A 27891-nucleotide genomic window follows, 5' to 3' on the forward strand; every position below is an offset into this window, starting at 1 on the left:
GGTCACACCTCCATCCCTAGTGTCTGGTCACCACCCCATCTCTAGTGCATAGTCACACCTCCATCCTTAGTGCATGGTCACACCTCCATCCCTAGTGCCTGGTCACACCTCCATCCCTAGTGCCTGGTCACACATCCATCCCTAGTGCCTGGTCAAACCTCCATCCCTAGTGCCTGGTCACACCTCCATCCCTAGTGCCTGGTCACACCTCCATCCCTAGTGCCTGGTCACACCTCCATCCCTAGTGCCTGGTCACACCTCCATCCCTAGTGCCTGGTCACACCTCCATCCCTAGTGCCTGGTCACACCTCCATCCCTAGTGCCTGGTCATACCTCCATTTCTAGTGCCTGGTCACACCTCCATCCCTAGTGCCTGGTCACACCCTCATCCCTAGTGCCTAGTCACACCTCCATCCCTAGTGCCTAGTCACACCTCCATCCCTAGTGCCTGGTCACACCTCCATCTCTAGTGCCTGGTCACACCTCCATCCCTAGTGCCTAGTCACACCTCCATCCCTAGTGCCTGGTCACACCTCCATCACTAGTGCCTGGTCACACCTCCATCCCTAGTGCCTGCTCACAACCCCATCCCTAGTGCCTGGTCACACCTCCATCCCTAGTGCCTGGTCACACCTCCATCCCTAGTGCCTGGTTATACCTCCATCGCTAGTGCCTGGTCACACCTCCATCCTTAGTGCATGGTCACACCTCCATCCCTAGTGCCTGGTCACACCTCCATCCCTAGTGCCTGGTCACACATCCATCCCTAGTGCCTGGTCAAACCTCCATCCCTAGTGCCTGGTCACACCTCCATCCCTAGTGCCTGGTCACACCTCCATCCCTAGTGCCTGGTCACACCTCCATCCCTAGTGCCTGGTCACACCTCCATCCCTAGTGCCTGGTCATACCTCCATTTCTAGTGCCTGGTCACACCTCCATCCCTAGTGCCTGGTCACACCCTCATCCCTAGTGCCTAGTCACACCTCCATCCCTAGTGCCTAGTCACACCTCCATCCCTAGTGCCTGGTCACACCTCCATCTCTAGTGCCTGGTCACACCTCCATCCCTAGTGTCTGGTCACCACCCCATCCCTAGTGCCTGGTCACACCTCCATCTCTAGTGCCTGGTCACACCTCCATCCCTAGTGCCTAGTCACACCTCCATCTCTAGTGCCTGGTCACACCTCCATCTCTAGTGCCTGGTCACACCTCCATCCATAGTGCCTGGTCACACCTCCATCTCTAGTGCCTGGTCACACCTCCATCTCTAGTGCCTGGTCACACCTCCATCCATAGTGCCTGGTCACACCTCCATCCATGTGTATCTCACTACACCCCCATATGCCATGTTTTGAAATATGCAGACAGATGAAAAGTGTGTTTACATTGTAATATTTCTGACAGCCGACTTTCTCGCTCCACCCACAACTTCTGGACTTCGTAGCATTCCCAGAAAGCATGGCTTGTTGAGTCATTATTAGTTTTACACTTGAGACATGACTCTGTCGTTGTGCTGTCGAATTTGTGAATTTTGTCTCTTGTATAATACATTCTATACGTCATCTCTCTTCCTGATACAGGCCACAATGTTTCGGAAATTGGTTTCGTGTTATTGTTTTCTCAAGAGGCAAATTCAGCAAGAGGCAATGTAGCAGCACAACATTATTTCTGCGGCTTTATTTCAAATGTTCCTAAGAACTAGTGAATGTATTGGAGCATGAAAAGACACCACACCAGAAATGACTAGTGTTTTAGGTCTAACTTTGTTTATATCTCAGTCAACGTTTGGATCTCTCTGGGTAGACCCAGGCCTGGGTTCAAATACTATTTGAAATCTTTCAAATACATTAAGTGTTTGTTCTAGCCTGCCATGAGTGTCAGATGGGCGGGATTTGCACTTTTTGATATTGTTTTTTGTTTCCTTTAACCCAGGCAAGGTCAATCAAGTCCTGCTTAAGTATTTGAAATGATTTCAAATAGTATATGAACCCGGGTATGAGTGTCAAATCAGAGATTGGCGTTGACCAGTTTCTGTTTCCCGGTGGGGATCTGGTGTTTCAAACATTGTAGCAGAAAATCATTCCACACCAGTAGTTCAACAAGTCTCTGTGTCCTGGCCAAGACTGGTAAAAATAAATCCCAAACCTTAAGTTTGAGTGATCTGAATCAAATACTTGTTTAGCCTGAAAAAAATAACAAGAATAACAAAACGATAAAAGTCTGGTTGGATTCTGAGAGGTTGCTTGGCTTTGATTTTGTATTCAGAATTAGTAATGATATTGAAATATTCTATTCAGATATCTAGAGCTCACTTCTGATGGCAGTCCCTTGATCACTACTCAATCACTGAAATACGCCCTCTTCTGGACACATTTAGTACCAGTAATACCACACAGTAGTTGGATTTTAGGCCAGCATGCTATGAAACCTTTGCATAATCACTTGAAGTATGGTAAATGCGCTAAGGAAGCAGACGTACAAACAGCTACCTAAACAGACACTTACCATGGTATAGTCAAGCACACACAGTCCATCCTCATTGACAGCTAACCAGACCTGGGACTGCTCTACAGACGACAGGGGAAAAGGCTGCAGACAGAGACAGGGTAGAGGTATGGACTTTTGTAGACACACAGATAATACTAGATACAGGTATATCTGCATTAACATAGGTTTCTATTGGAATGGGACTCTGCTCTGAGTAAATACTGAAATAGCAGGCCTTTCAAAAGGAAAGAGGACCACAACATCTATTTGATTATAGAGATATCTTCCAAGTCGCTGGAGACACCCAACTCAGATTCAGGAAAGCTGTAAACATACAGCACCACATACACTCTATACTGGACACTTCTGGTAGAATACAGCTAAAGCTGTAAACATACAGCACCACATACACTCTATACTGGACACTTCTGGTAGAATACAGAATCAGGAAAGCTGTAAACATACAGCACCACATACACTCTATACTGGACACTTCTGGTAGAATACAGATTCAGGAAAGCTGTGAACATACAGCACCACATACACTCTACACTGGACACTTCTGGTAGAATACAGCTAAAGCTGTAAACATACAGCACCACATATACTCTATACTGGACACTTCTGATAGAATACAGATTCAGGAAAGCTGTAAACATACAGCACCACATACACTCTATATTGGACACTTCTGGTAGAATACAGCTAAAGCTGTAAACATACAGCACCACATACACTCTATACTGGACACTTCTGGTAGAATACAGCTAAAGCTGTAAACATACAGCACCACATACACTCTATACTGGACACTTCTGGTAGAATACAGATAAAGTTGTAAACATACAGCACCACATACACTCTATACTGGACACTTCTGGTAGAATACAGCTAAAGCTGTAAACATACAGCACCACACACACTCTATACTGGACACTTCTGATAGAATACAGCTAAAGCTGTAAACATACAGCACCACATACACTCTATACTGGACACTTCTGGTAGAATACAGAATCAGGAAAGCTGTAAACATACATCACCACATACACTCTATACTGGACACTTCTGGTAGAATACAGATTCAGGAAAGCTGTAAACATACAGCACTACATACACTCTATACTGGACACTTCTGGTAGAATACAGATTCAGGAAAGCTGTAAACATACAGCACTACATACACTCTATACTGGACACTTCTGGTAGAATACAGATTCAGGAAAGCTGTAAACATACAGCACCACATACACTCTATACTGGACACTTCTGGTAGAATACAGATTCAGGAAAGTTGTAAACATACAGCACCACATACACTCTATACTGGACACTTCTGGTAGAATACAGCTAAAGCTGTAAACATACAGCACCACATACACTCTATACTGGACACTTCTGGTAGAATACAGCTAAAGCTGTAAACATACAGCACCACATACACTCTATACTGGACACTTCTGGTAGAATACAGCTAAAGCTGTAAACATACAGCACCACATACACTCTATACTGGACACTTCTGGTAGAATACAGAATACAGAATCTTCTTCCATTCCCACTAACCTTAGCATGGAAGAGCTTGGCACCGAACAACGGCCACTTCCTGGCAACGGTCAGGTAGATTCTGACACACTCTGAGGCACTGCAGCCGCGCAGGACTGACCACTTAGTGGCCAGACGCTCCGATAGATCTCTGAGGGGAGATAGAGGATCAATTATTCATTTGTAAGTAGTTTATAACTCATTATTGAATAAATAACAGGAGAGCAAATTTAGCTCCCTTTTTGTCAAGTGTGTGTGGGTGTGGGTGGGTGGGTGTATGTGTGTGTGGGGGGGGGTTTGGGTGTATGTGTGTGTGTGTGTGTGTGTGTGTGTGTGTGTGTGTGTGAGTGTGTGTGTGTGTGTGTGTGTGTGTGTGTGTGTGTGTGAGTGTGTGTGTGTGTGTGTGTGCATGGGTGGGTGTATGCATGTGTGTGTGCATGGGTGGTTGGGTGTGTGTGTGCGGGAATGTGTGTGTGTGGGTGGGTGTGGGTGTTTTTCTATTATTATTACCTGAGCTGGTCCATGCTGCAGTCTTGTTTGTAGTGCTTGGGGTAGAAGCGTCCCAGGGCCTGTAAGAGGATTTGTTGGGTTTTGGGCTGAGGAGAGCTGCAGCTAGCAGAGGAGGGGGCTGGACGGTCCAGATCCCCATGCTCCACCTGGGGAGGGAGGGTCATTTTAACTATTGGTTTTATTATACATTTTTCTATTTGTAGTCATTTTTGTCTGACAATTTTAAAAACACAGGTGTGCAAAAACAGAATAATAGAAAATTACACAATAAGGTGAAAGACCATTGTGGTCACAAACAAACCTTAATGTGCAGGTATATAATCTGCTGTTCACACAGCATAACCCAAGACACACATACCTGTACCCCTCATACTGTCCCCGTCAGTCCCCTCCATCCCTCCAACACTATGTACTACAGTACCCATAATGCCCCTCTTCTCTCCAAAACCACTGCCCACCTGTGCCATGAGAGCAGCCACTTCCAGAGCCAGCTCCTTGTTGACAGGGAAGTGTCCCTGGTGGACCTCGTCATTCACCTGGTAGGTCAGCAGGAGGCGCTCACGCTCTGTCTCTCCTTTAGCCTGGGCCCGTAAACACAACCTACACAACAGACGTCACACTGGTCAACGCATGATGTCAGCAGCTGGTCTTCATCTCTATGGATGGAGTCAACTAAAACAAGGTCAATCCTACCTGCTCTTGTACATCAGACGGACGATGCGTGTGCCCTCGTATTTCCCAGGATGCAGTTCTTTCAGGGCCTGTTCCCACTTGGAGATGACATCACAGATCTGTTGGCAGGGGTGAGGGGTCAGTCATTTAACAGGCAGACTCTGGCCCCTCGTACATTATTCCCTAAATCCATGTTCTGATCCACTCTACCCCTTCGGTTTACTGTCTTATACTTAGTCACAGGCACTAACAAGTGAGGTTGTGTGTGCTGCAATCCATGGCCAGCTACAGTCATGAGCGAGTGTTGGTCCACACGTACTTTGACGCTGGGCTGCAGGCAGTGCTCCAGGTCTCTCCCTGAGGGGTCGTCCGTGAAGAGAGCGAAGCCTGACAGGTGTGGTTTCCTCATGCCCACCCTCTGGGTCAGGGTGCTCAGGAACTCATCTACTGTGGTGGAGCCATCAAAGCCTACCACCTAAAGGACAGGTAGGACGGGATGGGGGTCACTGAGACATGGCATGAATGACAAGTGTGTGTGACTGTGTGTGACTCTGTGGTTGTGTGTGTGTGCATGTGGATGTGTGATTGTGTGGGTGTGTGTGTGTGTGTGTGCATGCGGATGTGTGATTGTGTGGGTGTGTGTGTTTGTGTGCATGCGGATGTGTGATTGTGTGGGTATGTGTGTGTGTGTTTGTGTGCTTGCGGATGTGTGATTGTGTGGGTATGTGTGTGTGTGTTTGTGTGCATGCGGATGTGTGATTGTGTGGGTATGTGTGTGTGTGTTTGTGTGCATGCGGATGTGTGATTGTGTGGGTATGTGTGTGTGTGTTTGTGTGCATGCGGATGTGTGATTGTGTGGGTATGTGTGTGTGTGTTTGTGTGCATGCGGATGTGTGATTGTGTGGGTATGGGTGTGTGTGTTTGTGTGCATGCGGATGTGTGATTGTGTGAGTATGTGTGTGTGTGTTTGTGTGCTTGCGGATGTGTGATTGTGTGGGTATGTGTGTGTGTGTGTTTGTGTGCATGCGGATGTGTGATTGTGTGGGTATGTGTGTGTGTGTGTGTGTGCATGCGGATGTGTGATTGTGTGGGTGTGTGTGTTTGTGTGCATGCGGATGTGTGATTGTGTGGGTATGTGTGTGTGTGTTTGTGTGCTTGCGGATGTGTGATTGTGTGGGTATGTGTGTGTGTGTTTGTGTGCATGCGGATGTGTGATTGTGTGGGTATGTGTGTGTGTGTTTGTGTGCATGCGGATGTGTGATTGTGTGGGTATGTGTGTGTGTGTTTGTGTGCATGCGGATGTGTGATTGTGTGGGTATGTGTGTTTGTGTGCATGCGGATGTGTGATTGTGTGGGTATGGGTGTGTGTGTTTGTGTGCATGCGGATGTGTGATTGTGTGGGTATGTGTGTGTGTGTTTGTGTGCTTGCGGATGTGTGATTGTGTGGGTATGTGTGTGTGTGTGTGTGTGTGCATGCGGATGTGTGATTGTGTGGGTATGTGTGTGTGTGTTTGTGTGCATGCGGATGTGTGATTGTGTGGGTGTGTGTGTTTGTGTGCATGCGGATGTGTGATTGTGTGAGTATGTGTGTGTGTGTTTGTGTGCATGCGGATGTGTGATTGTGTGGGTATGTGTGTTTGTGTTTGTGTGCATGCGGATGTGTGATTGTGTGGGTATGTGTGTGTGTGTTTGTGTGCTTGCGGATGTGTGATTGTGTGGGTATGTGTGTGTGTGTTTGTGTGCATGCGGATGTGTGATTGTGTGGGTATGTGTGTGTGTGTTTGTGTGCTTGCGGATGTGTGATTGTGTGGGTATGTGTGTGTGTGTTTGTGTGCATGCGGATGTGTGATTGTGTGGGTATGTGTGTGTGTGTTTGTGTGCATGCGGATGTGTGATTGTGTGGTTGGAGGAACTATTGAACCCCACCACCTCGGAGACTGGACTGGACAGGAGGGCTCACTGAAAAATTATTACTGAAATGTGTCTGTGTTACCTGGTAGATTATTGTGTCTGTGTTACCTGGTAGATTATTGTGTCTGTGTTACCTGGTAGGTGTGTCTGTGTTACCTGGTAGGTTAGTGTGTCTGTGTTGCCTGGTAGGTTAGTGTGTCTGTGTTACCTGGTAGATTATTGTGTCTGTTTTACCTGGTAGATTATTGTGTCTGTGTTACCTGGTAGGTGTGTCTGTGTTGCCTGGTAGGTTAGTGTGTCTGTGTTACCTGGTAGGTTAGAGTGTCTGTGTTACCTGGTAGGTTAGTGTGTCTGTGTTACCTGGTAGGTGTGTCTGTGTTGCCTGGTAGGTGTGTCTGTGTTACTTGGTAGGTTAGTGTGTCTGTGTTACTTGGTAGGTTAGTGTGTCTGTGTTACCTGGTAGATTAGTGTGTCTGTGTTACCTGGTAGGTTAGTGTGTCTGTGTTACCTGGTAGATTAGTGTGTCTGTGTTACTTGGTAGGTTAGTGTGTCTGTGTTACCTGGTAGATTAGTGTGTCTGTGTTACCTGGTAGGTTAGTGTGTCTGTGTTACCTGGTAGATTAGTGTGTCTGTGTTACTTGGTAGGTTAGTGTGTCTGTGTTGCATGGTAGGTTAGTGTGTCTGTGTTACCTGGTAGGTGTGTCTGTGTTGCCTGGTAGGTTAGTGTGTCTGTGTTACCTGGTAGGTTAGAGTGTCTGTGTTACCTGGTAGGTTAGTGTGTCTGTGTTACCTGGTAGGTGTGTCTGTGTTGCCTGGTAGGTGTGTCTGTGTTACTTGGTAGGTTAGTGTGTCTGTGTTACTTGGTAGGTTAGTGTGTCTGTGTTACCTGGTAGGTTAGTGTGTCTGTGTTACCTGGTAGGTTAGTGTGTCTGTGTTACCTGGTAGGTTAGTGTGTCTGTGTTACCTGGTAGGTGAGTGTCTGTGTTACCTGGTAGGTTAGTGTGTCTGTGTTACCTGGTAGGTGTGTCTGTGTTGCCTGGTAGGTTAGTGTGTCTGTGTTACCTGGTAGGTTAGTGTGTCTGTGTTACTTCATAGGTGAGTGTGTCTGTGTTACCTGGTAGGTTAGTGTGTCTGTATTACCTGGTAGGTTAGTGTGTCTGTGTTACCTGGTAGGTGAGTGTCTGTGTTACCTGGTAGGTTAGTGTGTCTGTGTTACCTGGTAGGTTAGTGTGTCTGTGTTACTTCATAGGTGAGTGTGTCTGTGTTACCTGGTAGGTTAGTGTGTCTGTATTACCTGGTAGGTGAGTGTGTCTGTATTACCTGGTAGGTGAGTGTGTGTGGGTTACCTGGTAGGTTAGTGTGTCTGTATTACCTGGTAGGTGAGTGTGTGTGGGTTACCTGGTAGGTATGTGTCTGTGTTACCTGGTAGGTGAATGTGTGCGTACATGTGTGTTACCTGGTAGGTGATGTTCATAAAGTGGACAGGGATGCTGAAGGGTAGTGAGTGGTGGTAAGGGTTCCTCAGCAGGATAGACAGGACCTCCATACGTGATGGTTTTGCCTCTCTCTCTCCATTCTGCAAGGTACGCTCTACAGACCTCTGACAGTACACAGCATACTTCCCCACCTCACTCCTACACACATGGAGACAGAGAGATGCAGAGAGAGAGTGTGTGAGAGAGATACAGAGAGAGAGAGAGAGAACGAGAGCGAGAGACAGCCGGACAGACAGACAGTCAGACGGAGAGAAAGAGAGACACAGACATAGACAGTGTGTGAGAGAGAGAGAGAGGGAGGGGGGTCATCATTGTGAAGGTTTGATGGTTTCTGCTCAGGAAAGTAAGGATGGTGTGTGTGTACCTGGGGTCTGCATGACGCTGCAGGTACTGTCTCAGGTACCACAGGTAGTGTTGCTGAGGCAGAAAGAGAGCCACACACACAGCCAACAGCTGCCAGCACTGAGGAGATGACAGACAGACAGACAGACAGACAGACAGACAGACAGACAGACAGACAGACAGACAGACAGACAGACAGACAGACAGACAGACAGACAGACAGACAGACAGATCACTACAATGTAAACAATACCTGAGAAAAAACTAACTATGACAGGTAACATAACATCCCTAGATACAAAGTGATAAGTGGGAGGAATAAACAATAAAGTTGAACCTTCCTCTTTGCTTCTGAAAGACCAGCTGTTATTGTAGTAATATTACTCATACCTATTGAATCTTCTCAGATCTCCACAAGTGCTTAGGGGGTAACAACTAGGGGGTAGGGACTAGGTGGTAGGGACTAGGGGGTAGGGACTAGGGGGTAGGGACTAGGGGGTAATTTCAGCTTCAGGGCCAGGCTTATACAGACATGAGTGAGGGAGGAGTTGAGGTGTGTAACGTACCTGAGTGAGGGAGGAGTTGTGTGGTGTGTAACGTACCTGAGTGAGGGAGGAGTTGTGTGGTGTGTAACGTACCTGAGTGAGGGAGGAGTTGAGGTGTGTAACGTACCAGAGTGACGGAGGAGTTGTGTGGTGTGTAACGTACCTGAGTGAGGGAGGAGTTGTGTGGTGTGTAACGTACCTGAGTGAGGGAGGAGTTGAGGTGTGTAACGTACCTGAGTGAGGGAGGAGTTGAGGTGTGTAACGTACCTGAGTGAGGGAGGAGTTGTGTGGTGTGTAACGTACCTGAGTGAGGGAGGAGTTCAGGTGTGTAACGTACCTGAGTGAGGGAGGAGTTGTGTGGTGTGTAACGTACCTGAGTGAGGGAGGAGTTGAGGTGTGTAACGTACCTGAGTGAGGGAGGAGTTGTGTGGTGTGTAAGGTACCTGAGTGAGGGAGGAGTTGAGGTGTGTAACGTACCTGAGTGAGGGAGGAGTTGTGTGGTGTGTAACGTACCTGAGTGAGGGAGGAGTTGAGGTGTGTAACGTACCTGAGTGAGGGAGGAGTTGAGGTGTGTAATGTACCTGAGTGAGGGAGGAGTTGTGTGGTGTGTAACGTACCTGAGTGAGGGAGGAGTTGAGGTGTGTAACGTACCTGAGTGAGGGAGGAGTTGTGTGGTATGTAACGTACCTGAGTGAGGGAGGAGTTGTGTGGTGTGCGGCGGTTGGTCTGTTTAATCAGCTGACAGTACATCTCGTTCTGGAGCTCTGGGTGTGTCAGACACACCTGCAATGCATTCTGGGCCAGGGACATGTGGTAGTCAATGGAGGGAGACTCCACCAGTACGTTGATGAACAGCTGACAGGACTGAAGAAAGGAAGGATGAAAGAGGGAAGGTTTTACCTTATATTATTATTTTTTATTTCACCTTTATTTAACCAGGTAGGCTAGTTGAGAACAAGTTCTCATTTACAACTGCGACCTGGCCAAGATAAAGCATAGCAGTGTGAACAGACAACACAGAGTTACACATGGAGTAAACAATAAACAAGTCAATAACACAGTGGAAAGAAAAAAAGAGTCTATATACATTGTGTGCAAAAGACATGAGGAGATAGGCGAATAATTACAATTTTGCAGATTAACACTGGCGTGATAAATGATCAGATGGTCATGTACAGGTAGAGATACTGGTGTGCAAAAGAGCAGAAAAGTAAATAAATATAAACAATATGGGGATGAGGTAGGTAAAATGGGTGGGCTATTTACCGATAGACTATGTACAGCTGCAGCGATCGGTTAGCTGCTCAGATTGCAGATGTTTGAAGTTGGTGAGGGAGATAAAAGTCTCCAACTTCAGCGATTTTTGCAATTCGTTCCAATCACAGGCAGCAGAGAACTGGAACAAAAGGCGGCCAAATGAGGTGTTGGCTTTAGGGATGATCAGTGAGATACACCTGCTGGAGCGCGTGCTACGGGTGGGTGTTGCCATCGTGACCAGTAAACTAAGATAAGGCGGAGCTTTACCTAGCATGGACTTGTAGATGACCTGGAGCCAGTGGGTCTGGTGATGAATATGTAGCGAGGGCCAGCCGACTAGAGCATACAGGTCGCAGTGGTGGGTGGTGTAAGGTGCTTTCGTAACAAAATGGATGTCACTGTGATAAACTGCATCCAGTTTGCTGAGTAGAGTATTGGAAGCTATTTTATAGATGACATCGCCGAAGTCGAGGATCGGTAGGATAGAGTCAGTTTTACTAGGGTAAGTTTGGCGGCGTGAGTGAAGGAGGCTTTGTTGCGAAATAGAAAGCCGACTCTAGATTTGATTTTCGATTGGAGATATTTGATATGAGTCTGGAAGGAGAGTTTACAGTCGAGCCAGACACCTAGGTACTTATAGATGTCCACATATTCTAGGTCGGAACCATCCAGGGTGGTGATGCTCGTCAGGCGTGCGGGTGCAGGCAGCGAACGGTTGAAAAGCATTTGGTTTTACTAGAGTTTAAGAGCAGTTGGAGGCCACGGAAGGAGTGTTGTATGGCGTTGAAGCTCGTTTGGAGGTAAGATAGCACAGTGTCCAAGGGCCGGAAGTATACAGAATGGTGTTGTCTGCGTAGAGGTGGATCAGGGAATCGCCCGCAGCAAGAGCAACATCATTGATATATACAGAGAAAAGAGTCGGCCCGAGAATTGAACCCTGTGGCACCCCCATAGAGACTGCCAGAGGACCGGACAGCATGCCCTCCGATTTGGCACACTGAACTCTGTCTGCAAAGTAGTTGATGAACCAGGCAAGGCAGTCATTAGAAAAACCGAGGCTACTGAGTCTGCCGATAAGAATATGGTGATTGACAGAGTCGAAAGCCTTGGCCAGGTCGATGAAGACGGCGGCACAGTACTGTCTTTTATCGATGGCGGTTATGATATCATTTAGTACCTTGAGCGTGGCTGAGGTGCACCCGTGACCGGCTCGGAAACCAGATTGCACAGCGGAGAAGGTACGGTTTGTTGACTTGGCTTTCGAAGACCTTAGATAGGCAGGGCAGGATGGATATAGGTCTGTAACAGTTTGGGTCCAGGGTGTCTCCCCCTTTGAAGAGGGGGATGACTGCGGCAGCTTTCCAGTCCTTGGGGATCTCAGACAATATGAAAGAGAGGTTGAACAGGCTGGTAACAGGTGTTGCGACAATGGCGGCAGATAGTTTCAGAAATAGAGGGTCCAGATTGTCAAGCCCAGCTGATTTGTACGGGTCCAGGTTTTGCAGCTCTTTCAAAACATCTGCTACCTGCAATGATCGTGATATATGTTGAGAAACAATAGAAGCAGCATGTTCATGGGGATCAGTTTAAGCAAGGGGCTGATCACTAGTCTTTGATCACACAATCACTAGTCTTGATCACATGATCACTAGTCTTGATCACATAATCACTAGTCTTGATCACATAATCACTAGTCTAGTCTTGGTCACATAATCACTAATCTTGATCACTTTTGGGTGTGAGAAAAGCGCTTCAATTAAATAAATTATTATAATGAGTTGTCATTTCGGATGTATTTTATGAAGGTTGATTTGTACATCAGTGGCTCTGTGCAGTCAGACTGCAATGTAGTCAATCAATCTTTAACGAGCTCAATGTAGTCAATCAATCTTTAACGAGCTCAATGTAGTCAATCAATCTTTAACGAGCTCAATGTAGTCAATGAATCTTTAACGAGCTCAAGCCATGTCAGTGTTATACCTGTTTACAACCAGAAGGTGGAGGCAGAAATACATAGAGATAGAGTTCCAAGTGGTATTAGTCGTATGTACGGGAAACATATGGCATAAACCGTCCAACTAAATGTTTACTTACATGTTTGTTCTTGACAATACAACAACCATGAGGTATAATAAAAGGTAAGATTATGAACATAAAGTCAATTATGTTCGTATTGCAGACCACCCCTCAAACAGAGCTATAGTAATGAAAGTCCGGACCTGGCCATTCTGCCACCCTATTCAAATAACCCTGCAAAACTAGAATAGTCCCCGTAAGCAAAATGACGTTGAAAATACATATTTTACCCGAATGTTGAAATTAAGTTAATTTTCAGTTCTGAATGAAGGTCCAAAAATACATAATTTATAGATGTCGATGTTTGAACTAAATCAAGACCGGTCCAGACCGAACAAAATCTTTACCTAAAATATATGTCTATGATTGGTTAAGATTTACATCTGTGGACATGGAACTCAAGGCCGGTCCAGATTTCAATAAAAAAAGACGGCCGGTCCGGACAGGACCAAAAAAACAACCATTTAAGTTAGGCTATTTGATCGGAGAAACCTGCATGATGTAAAAAGTGTCTGTCTCATTACATTGTCATACATTATATCTCCAGCCTGTCGGCTACAGAAAAGGCCACATACTCTTTCTACCATATCCTATACCTATATGATTTATGTTAGACCATTTTTCTGACAGAACGTTGGTGGAGCACTGCAGAGATGCACCTCTCCAACAGAACCCTGGAGAGGCACGCTGGGAATGGACAATATTGATATTTTGCGTCCCTGCCTTTGACAAAGTAGGCACTGCTTATCAAAAGGTGCCATTGGCGCTCACCTAAAAAGCCCATATGCCACTGGTTTAGAGAAATGGTCATTGTTTTTTGACACTCCTTATCCCTGTCCCACTCCCTGTCCCTGTCACACTCCTTATCCCTGTCCCACTCCCTGTCCCTGTCACACTCTTTATCCCTGTCCCACTCCCTGTCCCTGTCAAACTCTTTATCCCTGTCCCACTCCCTGTCCCTGTCCCACTCCCTGTCCCTGTCACACTCTTTATCCCTGTCCCACTCCCTATCCCTGTCACACTCATTATCCCTGTCCCACTCCCTGTCCCTGTCACACTCCTTATCCTTGTCCCACTCCCTGTCCCTGTCACACTCTTTATCCCTGTCCCACTCCCTGTCCCACTCCCTGTCCCTGTCACACTCTTTATCCCTGTCCGTATCCCTGTTTGTCTCACTCCCTGTCCCTGTCACACTTCTCATCCCATCCCTGTCTATCTCACTCCCTGTCCCTGTCCCACTCTGTGTCCCACCCCCTGTCCCCTCCCTGTCTCACTCCCTATCCCTGTCCCATTCCCTGTCCCTGTCCCTGTCCCTGTCACACTCATTATCCCTGTCCCACTCCCTATCCCTGTCACACTCCTTATCCCTGTCCCACTCCCTGTCCCTGTCACACTCTTTATCCCTGTCCCACTCCCTGTCCCACTCCCTGTCCCTGTCAAACTCTTTATCCCTGTCCCACTCCCTGTCCGTATCCATGTCACACTCATTATCCCTGTCCCACTCCCTGTCCGTATCCCTGTCACAGTCATTATCCCTCTCCCACTCCCTATCCCTGGCCTTGTCTCACTGTCATTATCCCTGTCCCACTCCCTGCCCATGTCCCACTCCCTTCCTCTGTCCCACTCCCTATCCCTGTCCCTCTCCCTGTCCCACTCCCTTCCCATGTCCCACTCCCTTCCCCTGTCCCAATCCCGCTGTGCTGTCTGTCTATCCCACTCCCTGTCCCACTCCCTGCCCATGTCCCACTCCCTTCCCCTGTCCCAATCCCGCTGTGTTGTCTGTCTGTCCCACTCCCTATCCCTGTCCCTCTACCTGTCCCACTCCCTTCCCCTGTCCCAATCCCGCTGTGCTGTCTGTCTGTCCCACTCCCTATCCCTGTCCCTGTCCCACTCACTGCCCATGTCCCACTCCCTTTCCCTGTCCCAATCCCGCTGTGATGTCTGTCTGTCCCACTCCCTATCCCTGCCCCTCTCCCTGTCCCACTTCCTGCCCATGTCCCACTCCCTTCCCCTGTCCCAATCCCGCTGTGCTGTCTGTCTGTCCCACTCCCTGCCCATGTCCCACTCCCTTCCCCTGTCCCACTCCCTGCCCATGTCCCATTCCCTGTCCATGTCCCACTCCCTTCCCCTGTCCCACTCCCTTCCCCTGTCCCACTCCCTTCCCATGTCCCACTCCCTTCCCCTGTCCCAATCCCACTGTGCTGTCTGTCTGTCCCACTCCCTCCTCCAACTATTACATACACAGAGACGGTCTCTGACCCCCTAACAAGAACAAGGACAAGAGGAACATTATCTCTCTTCCACACTTCTAATGAGCCTCCGAGGCTTTGATCTGTGAGTGGCGGTAGCGTGGAGGGGCATGGAGCACATCCAAGAGGAGAGGGGGGTGATGGACAGAGAAGGGGAAGCCCCTAACAGACAGACAGGCTGGGGGTCTCCGTCAGATCAGCAGACAGGAGAAGAGAAAGACACAGGGATTTGAAGAAATACAAAGGAAGAGTAAGTAATGAAGGGACCGACCTTGAAGAGTTTGAGGGCTTCAGTCTGCAGAGCTTCAGAGGGTAGAGTGGTGAGAGGGGAGCGCAGGCCGTCTTTACAGAAACATAGAGACTCACTCCTCCACAACGCAGAGTCTGAGAGAAGACAGACAGACAGACAGACAGACAGACAGACAGACAGACAGACAGACAGACAGACAGACAGACAGACAGACAGACAGACAGACAGACAGACAGACAGACACACAGACAGACAGACACACATACACAGATTGACCAGAAACAGTCATTAACACTAACTGCAGATTGCAGACTGGATCAAGAGATTTCAGTAGTCTGCCCTGGTTAATGTAACTTTGAAAGAGCTACTGACTGAATGTGAAACCTTATGTGATACAGTATAGCACGTGCTAGACCAGTCTGTTAACCACTAGTCTATCTTCAAGGCATTGCTAGACATTAACCTTCTCAAGTAGTGTACTTGTCTGTGGTGTTGACAGACAGACTGAGTTGAATGATTAGATGACTTACCTGGATCTCCCTCTACGTCTAGGAGGTTCCCGACCAGCTGCTCGTACTCTGTGCCCACCTTGAAGCTGGCACTGCTGCCTGCCGCGACTGTCAGGTGGTACAGCCAGGTGTCCTGTACAGAAAGGATGGAGGAGATAATGGAGGTAAGTCTGTGGGTTGTAACTTACAATTATGGGAAATTAGGGGTGTTTGAATAAGTGTATTTTTAGAGTGCTGTACATTCACTTGGTGCCTATGAGCAGGTAGGTGGGGTGGGGTGGGGGGGTTATGGGTAGTTTAGTTTTAGAGTACTGTACCTTCTCTTGCTTGGTACCTATGAGCAAGTAGGTGAAGGGGTGTATGGGTAGTGTAGTTTTAGAGTGATGTACCTTCCCTTGCAGTGAGGGGGTATATGGGTAGTGTAGTTTAAATGTGCTGTACCTTCTCTTGCAGTGAGGGGGTATATGGGTAGTGTAGTTTAGGGGTGCTGTACCTTCTCTTGCAGTGAGGGGGTATATGGGTAGTGTAGTTTAGGGGTGCTGTACCTTGTCTTACAGTGAGGGGGTATATGGGTAGTGTAGTTTAGGGGTGCTGTACCTTGTCTTACAGTGAGGGGGTGTATGGGTAGTGTAGTTTAGGGGTGCTGTACCTTGTCTTACAGTGAGGGAGTATATGGGTAGTGTATTTTAGGGGTGCTGTACCTTGTCTTACAGTGAGGGGGTGTATGGGTAGTGTAGTTTAGGGGTGCTGTACCTTGTCTTACAGTGAGGGGGTATATGGGTCGTGTAGTTTAGGGGTGCTGTACCTTGTCTTACAGTGAGGGGATGTATGGGTAGTGTAGTTTAGGGGTGCTGTACCTTGTCTTACAGTGAGGGGGTATATGGGTAGTGTAGTTTAGGGGTGCTGTACCTTGTCTTACAGTGAGGGGGTGTATGGGTAGTGTAGTTTAGGGGTGCTGTACCTTGTCTTGCAGTGAGGGTGTATATGGGTAGTGTAGTTTACAGGTGCTGTACCTTCTCTTGCTTGGTCCCTATGAGCAGGTAGGTGGGGCTCTGCTCTCTGGGGTGGACAACTAGGGTACAGTGAGATGACAAGAAGCCACGCCCACTGGCCTCGTAGTCCTCGTCAGAGTCACATGACCTGTCCACCTCCTCCACCACCGCCTCACGCATCCGCAGCTGGCCTAGGGGGAGCTGAGAGGTGACAAACGCATACAGTATACACACACACACAGTTAGAGTGTGTGTATATAATATAATGATATTCAGTTATACTACAGATATAGACTGTCAACAGTAATGACACTGACATAATGAAGGTAAATTTAGGAGGAATTTTAACCTTGTCATCCTGGTTCCTGTAATAATAGAAGACCTTGCTGACCAGAGAGCACCATACCAGCTTAGAGTGGCCATGCTTCACCTGGAGGAGAGAGACAGAGTGTGAGAGAAAGAGAAGAGAGAGAGGGAGAGCGAGAGACAGAGAAGAGAGAGAGTGCGTGAGAGTGCGTGAGAGAGATAGAGAGAGACAGAGGAGAATGCGTGAGGTTTATAGATTCAATACCACTCAGACTGTATATAATATTTCTAATTTGAACAGCAGGCTGCAGTAGAGAGTGGATGTGTGTGGACTACTGGATTCATCTCATGACTCATAATCCTAGCTGTACATCTCTTCATCAGGGTCGAAGGTCAAATATGCAGAGAGAGATGTAGTGAACCAACTCCATCACTCCAGAGTTCTGAGGTGCATAATGTCATAGTGTAGAGATGAAAGCTTCTTTACAGATAGTTGATCTGTCAGTCATCACACACCTCTGTGATCTAGGGGTCTCCTAGCCCCAGTCTCAACCATACTGACTGTAGAGAAGGGGGGCTATCACTCAAACATCATCATCCCCTGATCAGTAAGGGGTCCTAACTCTAGCCGTGTCACATCGTGAATTAGTTGTCCAGGAATCTGCCTGAAGTGAAAGCCTTCCGCCAATCTGTGACAGTCTCTTTTTCTTACAGTGTGAAGAATGGCTAGGTTAAACTTTACTGTGTCCTAATAAGAAACATATTGTTGATATAATAGATATTGGGTGAGAATAGCTGTATTGCCTTTGTAATAAGAGTTGTCCTTCCATCTAAAAGGCAAGTTAAAAGCTTCCATTAAATAGGCAAGTTAAAAGTTTCCATTAAAACTGTGTTTTGGGGGCCTGGCGCAGCGGTCTAAGGCACTGCATTGCTGTACTTGAGGCGCCACTACAGACCCGGGCTCGATCCCAGGCTGTGTCACAGCTGGGAGATCCATGAGACGGCTCACAATTGGCCGAGCTTCGTCCAGATTGGGGGAGGGTTTGGCCGGCTGGGATTTCCTTGTCCCATCTCAATCATTATGTGATCAAGATAAGCACTTCTGTACCCCGTCTTGCTAAGGCCAATCACCCTAAACATGTTGTCTGTTTCTCATCTCCATAACCCTCCATAGGCCCAGTCCAGTGACCCCTGACCTTAGTGAGCCAGCCCCTCACGGTGGGTTTGGCGGTGGTGGTCTCCATGGCGATGGGGCTGCTGGCTTGGACTTTGAAGATGTTCTGTAGAACTCTGATCCACTCCTCCAAGATGTTGGGAGAGTCAGCCGTCAGAAATAATGTCTTCTTCTCTGTTATCAACTGATTAGAGCAGGAGAAGATTAGAACAGGAGAATATTAGAACAGGAGAATAGTAGAACAGGAGAAGATTAGAACAGGAGAAGATTAGAGCAGGAGAAGATTAGAACAGGAGAAGATTAGGGCAGGAGAAGATTAGAGCAGGAGAAGATTAGAGCAGGAGAATAGTAGAACAGGAGAAGATTAGGGCAGGAGAAGATTAGAGCAGGAGAAGATTAGAGCAGGAGAAGATTAGAACAGGAGAAGATTAGAACAGGAGAATAGTAGAACAGGAGAAGATTAGAACAGGAGAAGATTAGAGCAGGAGAAGATTAGAACAGGAGAAGATTAGGGCAGGAGAAGATTAGAGCAGGAGAAGATTAGAACAGGAGAATAGTAGAACAGGAGAAGATTAGAACAGGAGAAGATTAGAGCAGGAGAAGATTAGAACAGGAGAAGATTAGGGCAGGAGAAGATTAGAGCAGGAGAAGATTAGAGCAGGAGAAGATTAGAACAGGAGAAGATTAGAACAGGAGAAGATTAGAGCAGGAGAAGATTAGAACAGGAGAAGATTAGAGCAGGAGAAGATTAGAACAGGAGAATATTAGAACAGGAGAATAGTAGAACAGGAGAAGATTAGGGCAGGAGGAGATTAGAGCAGGAGAAGATTAGAGCAGGAGAAGATTAGAACAGGAGAAGATTAGAACAGGAGAAGATTAGAGCAGGAGAAGATTAGAGCAGGAGAAGATTAGAACAGGAGAAGATTAGAACAGGAGAAGATTAGAACAGGAGAATAGTAGAACAGGAGAAGATTAGGGCAGGAGAAGATTAGAGCAGGAGAAGATTAGAGCAGGAGAAGATTAGAACAGGAGAAGATTAGAACAGGAGAAGATTAGAGCAGGAGAAGATTAGAACAGGAGAAGATTAGAACAGGAGAATGTTAGAACAGGAGAATAGTAGAACAGGAGAAGATTAGGGCAGGAGAAGATTAGAGCAGGAGAAGATTAGAGCAGGAGAAGATTAGAACAGGAGAAGATTAGAACAGGAGAAGATTAGAGCAGGAGAAGATTAGAGCAGGAGAAGATTAGAACAGGAGAAGATTAGAACAGGAGAAGATTTGAGCAGGAGAAGATTAGAGCAGGAGAAGATTAGAACAGGAGAAGATTAGAACAGGAGAATAGTAGAACAGGAGAAGATTAGGGCAGGAGAAGATTAGAGCAGGAGAAGATTAGAGCAGGAGAAGATTAGAGCAGGAGAAGATTAGAACAGGAGAAGATTAGAGCAGGAGAAGATTAGAGCAGGAGAAGATTAGAACAGGAGAAGATTCGAACAGGAGAAGATTCGAACAGGAGAAGATTAGAACAGGAGAAGATTTGAGCAGGAGAAGATTAGAGCAGGAGAAGATTAGAACAGGAGAATATTAGAGCAGGAGAAGATTAGAACAGGAGAAGATTAGAACAGGAGAAGATTAGAACAGGAGAAGATTCGAACAGGAGAAGATTAGAACAGGAGAATATTAGAGCAGGAGAAGATTAGAACAGGAGAAGATTAGAACAGGAGAAGATTAGAACAGGAGAATATTAGAGCAGGAGAAGATTAGAACAGGAGAATATTAGAACAGGAGAAGATTAGAACAGGAGAAGAGAAATGCAGGGTGAATACATGCCTGTAAAGAGACATGCAGGTAGGGACAGACATATGCACGTACACAAGAAGACACACACACTCTGAGTGGGCAGCGATAGCATCCCCATGTTAGTAGAGATGAGTATCAGCTGCAGAAGACAACATTCCATACCTGACAATCTCTCTTTTTTACCCAGTTTGGTGCTAGGGATGGGAGGGCAGGATGTGTGTGCATGTGTGTGTGCGCGTGTGTGTGTACTGGTAATCCCAGAACCCACAACCAAATGTTGTGTGCGCTAACAAACTACCTACCTCAATTTACTTCTGGGGGTGAAAGTGGCAGAACGAGCAGTAACAGTAGATGAAACACCTCTTCCCCAGTGGAGGCTGCTGAGGGGAGGACGGTTCATAATAATGGTCGGAATGGAGTCGTTACCAAGCACATAGAAACCACATGTTTGATGTGTTTGACTCCATTGACTCCATTCCAGCCACTATTATGAGTCGTCCTCCCCCCAGCAGCCTCCACTGGTCATCACTGTCACTCACCTGGAAGGTCTGTGCTCCTTCTCCACGGGCGATACGACAGGAAGAGTTCAGCTCCATCTGACCCTGAGGCTTCCGTATCACATCGCTCTGAAAGACCAGGACAAAGACCATAGGAGGGAGTTTGCATTACAGAATAAACCATGGCTCTCCAACCGTGTTCCTGGAGAAATACTCTTTTCCAACCAACCCCAGTTGTACTGATTCAGCCATAGACTTAGATAGACATTGCATTACTGTATCGGTCCCATGATGGCATCTGTGAGAGCACGGGCAGCGCCATTGAGCCCATCTCCATTTTGAAGTAGTCCATTTTCTTCTTCTACTACTTCTATGAGTTATATATATATATATGAGTTGGTAAACAAACTGAAAGGGTGCATACTGCCACCTGGTGTGTGTTTTCTGAACAGGTATAAAGCCCAGGGTGGTCATTTCCTGCCATTGTAATAATTCTGTCAGAGAAGACAGTGATCAAGAAGACAGTGACGACTCATGGAGACTCACCGGAGACTTGTAGTAGAAGATCTCTCCGTTCCTCAGGAGGAACCAGCGTCTCTTCCAGGCTTTAACCTGACTGCCCATCTTCAGCAGGTAGCCTGACTTCTCCAGCATCTCCTGTACATGGGGACACACACAGCACATGACTCACTTACCATTTTCACTGTCGTGCCAACCTCAACCATACTTTGCGGGCTTGGATAGTTTATTTTCACGTTGTCCTTTACAGCTGCTCAGTACAGCTGAACAGTCCTAGTGAATCTACAGTGACGTAGAAGGGATCCTTGTATCCTTGTATCCTTGTACCCCTACAACTCATCCAGAACGCCGCAGCCCGTCTGGTGTTCAACCTTCCCAAGTTCTCTCACGTCACCCCGCTCCTCCGCTCTCTCCACTGTCTTCCAGTTGAAGCTCGCATCTGCTACAAGACCATGGTGCTTGCCTACGGAGCTGTGAGGGGAACGGCACCGCAGTACCTCCAGGCTCTGATCAGGCCCTACACCCAAACAAGGGCACTGCGTTCATCCACCTCTGGCCTGCTCGCCTCCCTACCACTGAGGAAGTACAGTTCCCGCTCAGCCCAGTCAAAACTGTTCGCTGCTCTGGCCCCCCAATGGTGGAACAAACTCCCTCACGACGCCAGGACAGCGGAGTCAATCACCACCTTCCGGAGACACCTGAAACCCCACCTCTTCAAGGAATACCTAGGATAGGATAAAGCAATCCTTCTCACCCCCCCTTAAATGATTTAGATGCACTATTGTAAAGTGGCTGTTCCACTGATGTCAGAAGGTGAATTCACCAATTTGTAAGTCGCTCTGGATAAGAGCGTCTGCTAAATGACTTAAATGTAAAATGTAATGTATCTTATATTCTATTGTCGCTAGTGCATGGTACTGTACTGCACCATATTGTACTGTAAATGGTCACTCACAGGCTCTCGCAGGCTCTCGCAGGAGTATGAAGATGTTCTCTGGACTTTGTGTTCTGGCTCAGAGTAGTCAGATTCCAGGGAGTAGGCATCAGGAGGGATGGCGTAGTCACTTTCAGAGCTAATGGATGACATGGACACACCTGGAGGGATCAAAGGTCAGAAGTCCAAACAGGAACAGATCATTCAGGTGATTCACAGTCTTATTTGCGCGTACCTTGTGTTATATGTTATATTGTACTTTTTAAAGGGAACCAAAAAAAAAAGAATTAAAGTAAAGTAAACCCTCTCACCCCTCTTGACGGCACGGGGGCTCCCGGGGGTGCTGCCCTTCCTTTCTGGGCCCAGGGTGGAGGTCCTGAGGCTGGCCAGAGAGCCACTGTCATCCTCCGAACCAGAGTCATCATCATGCAGGGGCACACTGCTGATCTGAGTGGCTTTCTGCAGACAGACAGAAGGCACGTTTAGATATTCCTCAGCACATACCACAGTCCATAGGGAGTGGATATGTTATTGTCAGTTGGACACAGTTTGAGCTGCTGTAGAGTACGGTACTTACCCCTTTCAGTGTGGTATACACGGGTACAGTGATGTTCTTGTAAATCAGGTGAGTGAATGGTCCTGCGGCAGGGTACTGTGGTTTTCCTGCAGAAAACACGAGATTTTTGTGATGCAGCGAGATTTATAATTATAGTCTGTCTTACTGTGTGTAGGTCCTATCCTTTCATCACAGCAGGGTTCTGCTCTAACACATCTCTTTAAAGAGCTCCTTAAAGCTTCCCAGATCACACCTGCACAGGTGTTACTTAGCCCCCTCAGATAGGAAGATGTGACAGGCCCCATAATGTTCCACTACAGATACAGAGGGATTGATTCCTCGTGAGGAAACAAGGAAGTGCAATTGAGATTCCTCCAGACAGTCCTCTCCAACATCAGCATGGTAGGCAACTCACCTGGACCAGGACCTCTGGCTCCAGTGGTCGTCTCCGATACTGTCATCCCTGACTTGGCCACAGCATAGATACGGCTCTCCTGTAGAGCACATAGATCATTGTGTAAGCATGAGTGTGTGTATGAAGCGTAGTGTTTTATAACATTACTTTGACTGCTCACAACAACAGGAACACACACATACACAGATATGAGACTACGGCAAAGAGCACTCCACAAGCTCTCTCTCTGTCTCTCTCTCTCTCTCTCTCTCTCTGTCTCTGTCATACCCAGGAGGGCAAGCGGTGAAGAGGTGGGGTGGGGGGTTTCAGAACCTCAGGATCCAGCAGTTCCAGACCCTCAGCCAACCCAACAAACGACACTCCTTCCTGGGGAGGACCCTCTGCCCCCTCTACCACTCCCTCCATACTGTCAGGCAGCCCATCATCTATATCTGTCTCCACCAGGAAGTGACTGCAGGTGGAGGGAGACGCAAGGCTCTGCAGGGTGCAAAGATGAAAGAAAAGAAGCATTTACTTCAATTGCATCTAAATCAACTGAGTGCAGACGGGTACCTTTTTATCGTTGTTATGTGACCGACTGTTGACTTGAAGCACAATCTCACTGTTTCTACACTACAGGATAGAGGTGAGCATGCTCACCCCTTTACCTGGGTGCTGGAAGCAGTCATGATGTCTATGGCGACGTTGAGGTGGTGTAGCCGGTCCACACCTAAAGGTTGGGGCTGACTGGGGACGTTGGGGTGGTGTAGCCGGTCCACACCTCCAGGTTGGGGCTGACTGGGGACGTTGGGGTGGTGTAGCCGGCCCACACCTCCAGGTTGGGGCTGACTGGGGACGTTGGGGTGGTGTAGCGGGTCCACACCTCCAGGTTGGGGCTGACTGGGGACGTTGAGGTGGTGTAGCCGGTCCACACCTCCAGGTTGGGGCTGACAGGGGACGTTGAGGTGGTGTAGCCGGTCCACACATCCATGTTGGGGCTGACTGGGGACGTTGGGGTGGTGTAGCCGGTCCACACCTCCAGGTTGGGACTGACTGGGGACGTTGGGGTGGTGTAGCCGGTCCACACCTCCAGGTTGGGGCTGACTGGGGACGTTGAGGTGGTGTAGCCGGTCCACACCTAAAGGTTGGGGCTGACTGGGGACGTTGGGGTGGTGTAGCCGGTCCACACCTCCAGGTTGGGGCTGACTGGGGACGTTGGGTTGGTGTAGCCGGTCCACACCTCCAGGTTGGGGCTGACTGGGGACGTTGGGGTGGTGTAGCCGGTCCACACCTCCAGGTTGGGGCTGACTGGGGACGTTAAGGTGGTGTAGCCGGTCCACACCTCCAGGTTGGGGCTGACTGGGGACGTTGAGGTAGTGTAGCCGGTCCACACCTCCAGGTTGGGGCTGACTGGGGACGTTGAGGTGGTGTAGCCGGTCCACACCTCCAGGTTGGGGCTGACTGGGGACGTTGGGGTGGTGTAGCCGGTCCACACCTCCAGGTTGGGGCTGACTGGGGACGTTGGGGTGGTGTAGCCGGTCCACACCTCCAGGCTGGGGCTGACTGGGGACGTTGGGGTGGTGTAGCCGGTCCACACCTCCAGGTTGGGGCTGACTGGGGACGTTGAGGTGGTGTAGCCGGTCCACACCTCCAGGTTGGGGCTGACTGGGGACGTTGAGGTGGTGTAGCCGGTCCACACCTCCAGGTTGGGGCTGACTGGGGACGTTGGGGTGGTGTAGCCGGTCCAGACCTCCAGGTTGGGGCTGACTGGGGACGTTGGGGTGGTGTAGCCGGTCCACACCTCCAGGCTGGGACTGACTGGGGACGATGAGGTGGTGTAGCCGGTCCACACCTCCAGGTTGGGGCTGACTGTAGTGTTTCTTCAGCAGCTGGATGCTGTCTCGCGGGGTCAGAGGGGTCCGCACCTGTTAGTTCACAAACAAAGATAGATTACATTATTGATTGACATTTGATTGATTGGCTGATTGATTGATGAGGTTCAAGTTCAACTAAGTTTACTGACTGATAACATCACGCTCTAGAGCAGCCATCACACATTGGCACAGTCAAACACTAACAATAATTGTACGGCTTGTGTACAAATACAAGGAATGGAGAGAGAGTACCATAACTACAGGTGTAGAGGGCCACGTTAATATATATATCAACTCAGCAAAAAAAGAAATGTCCCTTTTTCAGGACCCTGTCTTTCAAAGATAATTCGTAAAAATCCAAATAACTTCACAGATCTTTATTGTAAAGGGTTTGAACACTGTTTCCCATGCTTGTTCAATGAACCATAAACAATTAATGAACAGGTACCTGTGGAACGGTCGTTAAGTCACTAACAGCTTACAGACGGTAGGCAATTAAGGTCACAGTTCTGAAAACTTAGGACATTAAAGAGGCCTTTCTACTGACTCTGAAAAACACCAAAAGAAAGATGCCCAGGGTCCCTGCTCATCTGCGTGAATGTGCCTTAGGCATGCTGCAAGGAGGCATGAGGACTGCAGATGTGGCCAGGGCAATAAATTGCAATGTCCGTACTGTGAGACGCCTTAGACAGCGCTACAGGGAGACATAAGCCATAAGACTGCTGAACAATTAATAAAATCGCCACCGGACAATTTACATTGACCCCCCCACTTGTACACTGCTGCTACTCGCTGTTTATTGCCTATGCATAGTCACTTCACCCCCACCTACATGTACAAATTACCTCAACTGGCCTGCACCCCCACACACTGACTCGGTACCGGTGCCCCCTGTATGTAGCCTCGTTATTGTAATTCTTATTGTGTTACTTTTTATTATTAATTTTATTTGAGTCTACTTGGTAAATATTTTCTAAACACTTCTTGAACTGCACTGTTGATTAAGGGCTTGTAAGTGAGGATTTCACGGTAAAGTCTACACGTGTTATATTCGGCACGTGACAAATAAAGTTTGATTTGATTTTGATTTGAAACTTGTTTGGGACAAGAAACACGAGCAATGGACATTAGACCGGTGGAAATCTGTCATTTGATCTGTTGAGTCTGCACTGTGGCCTCACACTCCTCTTTCTATTCTGGTTAGAACCAGTTTGTGCTGTTCTGTGAAGGGACTAGTACACAGCATTGTACGAGATCTTCAGTTTCTTGGCAATCTCTCACATGGAATAGCCTTCATTTCTCAGAACAAGAATAGACTGACAAGTTTTAGAAGTTCTTTGTTTCTGGACATTTTGAGCCTCTAATCAAACCCACAAATTCTGATGTTCCAGATACTCAACTAGTCTAAAGATGGCCAGTTTTATTGCTTCTATAATCAGAACAACAGTTTTCAGCTGTGCTAACATAATTGCAAAAGGGTTTTCTAATGATCAATTAGCCTTTTAAAATGATAAACTTGGATTAGCTAACACAACATGCCATTGGAACACAGGGGTGATGGTTGCTGATAATGGGTCTAGATAGTTCATAAAAAATCAGCCATTTTCAGCTACAATAGTCATTTACAACAATAACAATGTCTACACTGTATTTCTGATCAATTTGATGTTATTTTAATGGACAAAAAATGTCCCGTTCTTTCAAAAACAAGGACATTTCTAAGTGACCCCACGGTAGTGTATATATACATAAATACATATACATAGAACTTAACACACCTTGGGTAGGGTCATGCTGGTCCCAGTATGGGAGGGTAGTGCCAGGGGCTGGGTGTGGGTCTGGAAGGGGTGGGAGTTAGATGGAGAGCGGCAGAGGAGTGGGTTTTTGGGGATGGAGGTGGAGGTAAGGATATCAGGGGTCCTGGGACCACCTTGTGTTGTTTCACAGGCAGAGGAAGATGAGGAGGAGGAAGAAGAAGAGGAGGAAGAGTGGAGACGTTGGGAGCGGAACCTGCTGTTGAGCTCGTCCGAGGAGTGATCTCTGGGAGTAGCGCTACCTAGTGGTTGGTCCTGGCCTCCAGTGGTTAGAACAGGACTACCAGGTCCAGCTCCAGCCTCCCTGCACTTGCTGCCCAGAGAGGGAGTGTCTGGCAGGGTTACTGTCACAGTGCCGTGGCCTGTTGTGTCTCCTCTGTCTCCTCTGGGTTTACAGGGCTGCTCTGCTCTGTCCCCTGGACCTGTCTGTCTCCCCCAGCCTGTCTCCTCCTGGACAGTTGGGGTCCCAGGACAGCATGAGGGGTACAGAGGGCTGGAGGGTACCTGGTGGGTGTCTGTGGAAGGAGAGGTGGGGGGGAGGGGAGATGAAGGCTTCTCCAGGAGAGCTATTGGACAAGAGGGGAAAAAATATAGTCAATGTAGAGACACAACAGCAACCTTTGACAATATAACAACATGTACTGTAGAACATAGGCCCACACTTGACTACTAATCATCTATCACTAAGGTGATAAGGCTCTGATATTATCAAAGCAACAGAGACTGTGGTGTGCCTCAGGGCTCTATGCTGGGCCCCTCTTGATCATCTACATACTACCACTCGTACATATCCTATGCCACTTCAACCAGACCATTTGCATGACTTTAGGTGGATAACAATTGAAAACTGTGATGACAGTTAATGCTGTGACAACGGCTGGCTGGTTGTTAAAATGGAGTTTGGTTCCCTCAGAGGGTGAGGTGCTGGGTAGATGAACTAAAGTTCCTGTGGTAGAAGGAGGATCAGGATCACCTTGCAGTTTGTCCTCCAGCATCATAATCTGTTCGGCCTGCTTCAGGTTGGACATTTTCAGCTGCTGGTTCTCAATCTCCATCTGAAATACAGTGCAGAAAGAAGATGACAATTAGTGACAGTTTGGAGTTAACTGTTCTCTTTGTCTTTAACAACTGATCATAAGCTGGGTTTGGGTTTGACTTTAGCTAATGTAAAGAAAGCTTCATCTTTG

At 47.7% G+C, this 27891-nt stretch overlaps 1 protein-coding gene across 1 annotated transcript in view; it reads right to left on the bottom strand.

The window, feature by feature from the left end:
* The window catches only part of LOC135525598 (pleckstrin homology domain-containing family H member 1-like), a 77078-nt gene that overhangs the window by 12942 nt on the left and 36245 nt on the right, over positions 1-27891 (bottom strand). The window contains exons 6-30 of the mRNA XM_064953317.1: positions 27678-27759; positions 26669-27270; positions 24869-24941; positions 23685-23746; positions 23305-23514; positions 23038-23116; positions 22644-22729; positions 22378-22525; positions 22088-22227; positions 21160-21270; positions 20656-20742; positions 18343-18504; positions 17190-17270; positions 16862-17041; positions 15870-15981; positions 15361-15473; positions 10195-10371; positions 8985-9082; positions 8581-8758; positions 5533-5688; positions 5235-5332; positions 5000-5141; positions 4542-4687; positions 4053-4182; positions 2505-2588 (exon numbers count right to left, since the gene is read on the bottom strand). Coding sequence (XP_064809389.1) covers positions 2505-2588; positions 4053-4182; positions 4542-4687; positions 5000-5141; positions 5235-5332; positions 5533-5688; positions 8581-8758; positions 8985-9082; positions 10195-10371; positions 15361-15473; positions 15870-15981; positions 16862-17041; positions 17190-17270; positions 18343-18504; positions 20656-20742; positions 21160-21270; positions 22088-22227; positions 22378-22525; positions 22644-22729; positions 23038-23116; positions 23305-23514; positions 23685-23746; positions 24869-24941; positions 26669-27270; positions 27678-27759 — 3537 coding nt within the window. The remainder of the gene's footprint in view (positions 1-2504; positions 2589-4052; positions 4183-4541; positions 4688-4999; positions 5142-5234; positions 5333-5532; positions 5689-8580; positions 8759-8984; positions 9083-10194; positions 10372-15360; positions 15474-15869; positions 15982-16861; positions 17042-17189; positions 17271-18342; positions 18505-20655; positions 20743-21159; positions 21271-22087; positions 22228-22377; positions 22526-22643; positions 22730-23037; positions 23117-23304; positions 23515-23684; positions 23747-24868; positions 24942-26668; positions 27271-27677; positions 27760-27891) is intronic.

This window comes from Oncorhynchus masou, chromosome 32, assembly GCF_036934945.1.
Source record: "Oncorhynchus masou masou isolate Uvic2021 chromosome 32, UVic_Omas_1.1, whole genome shotgun sequence".
NCBI classification, from domain to species: domain Eukaryota; kingdom Metazoa; phylum Chordata; class Actinopteri; order Salmoniformes; family Salmonidae; genus Oncorhynchus; species Oncorhynchus masou.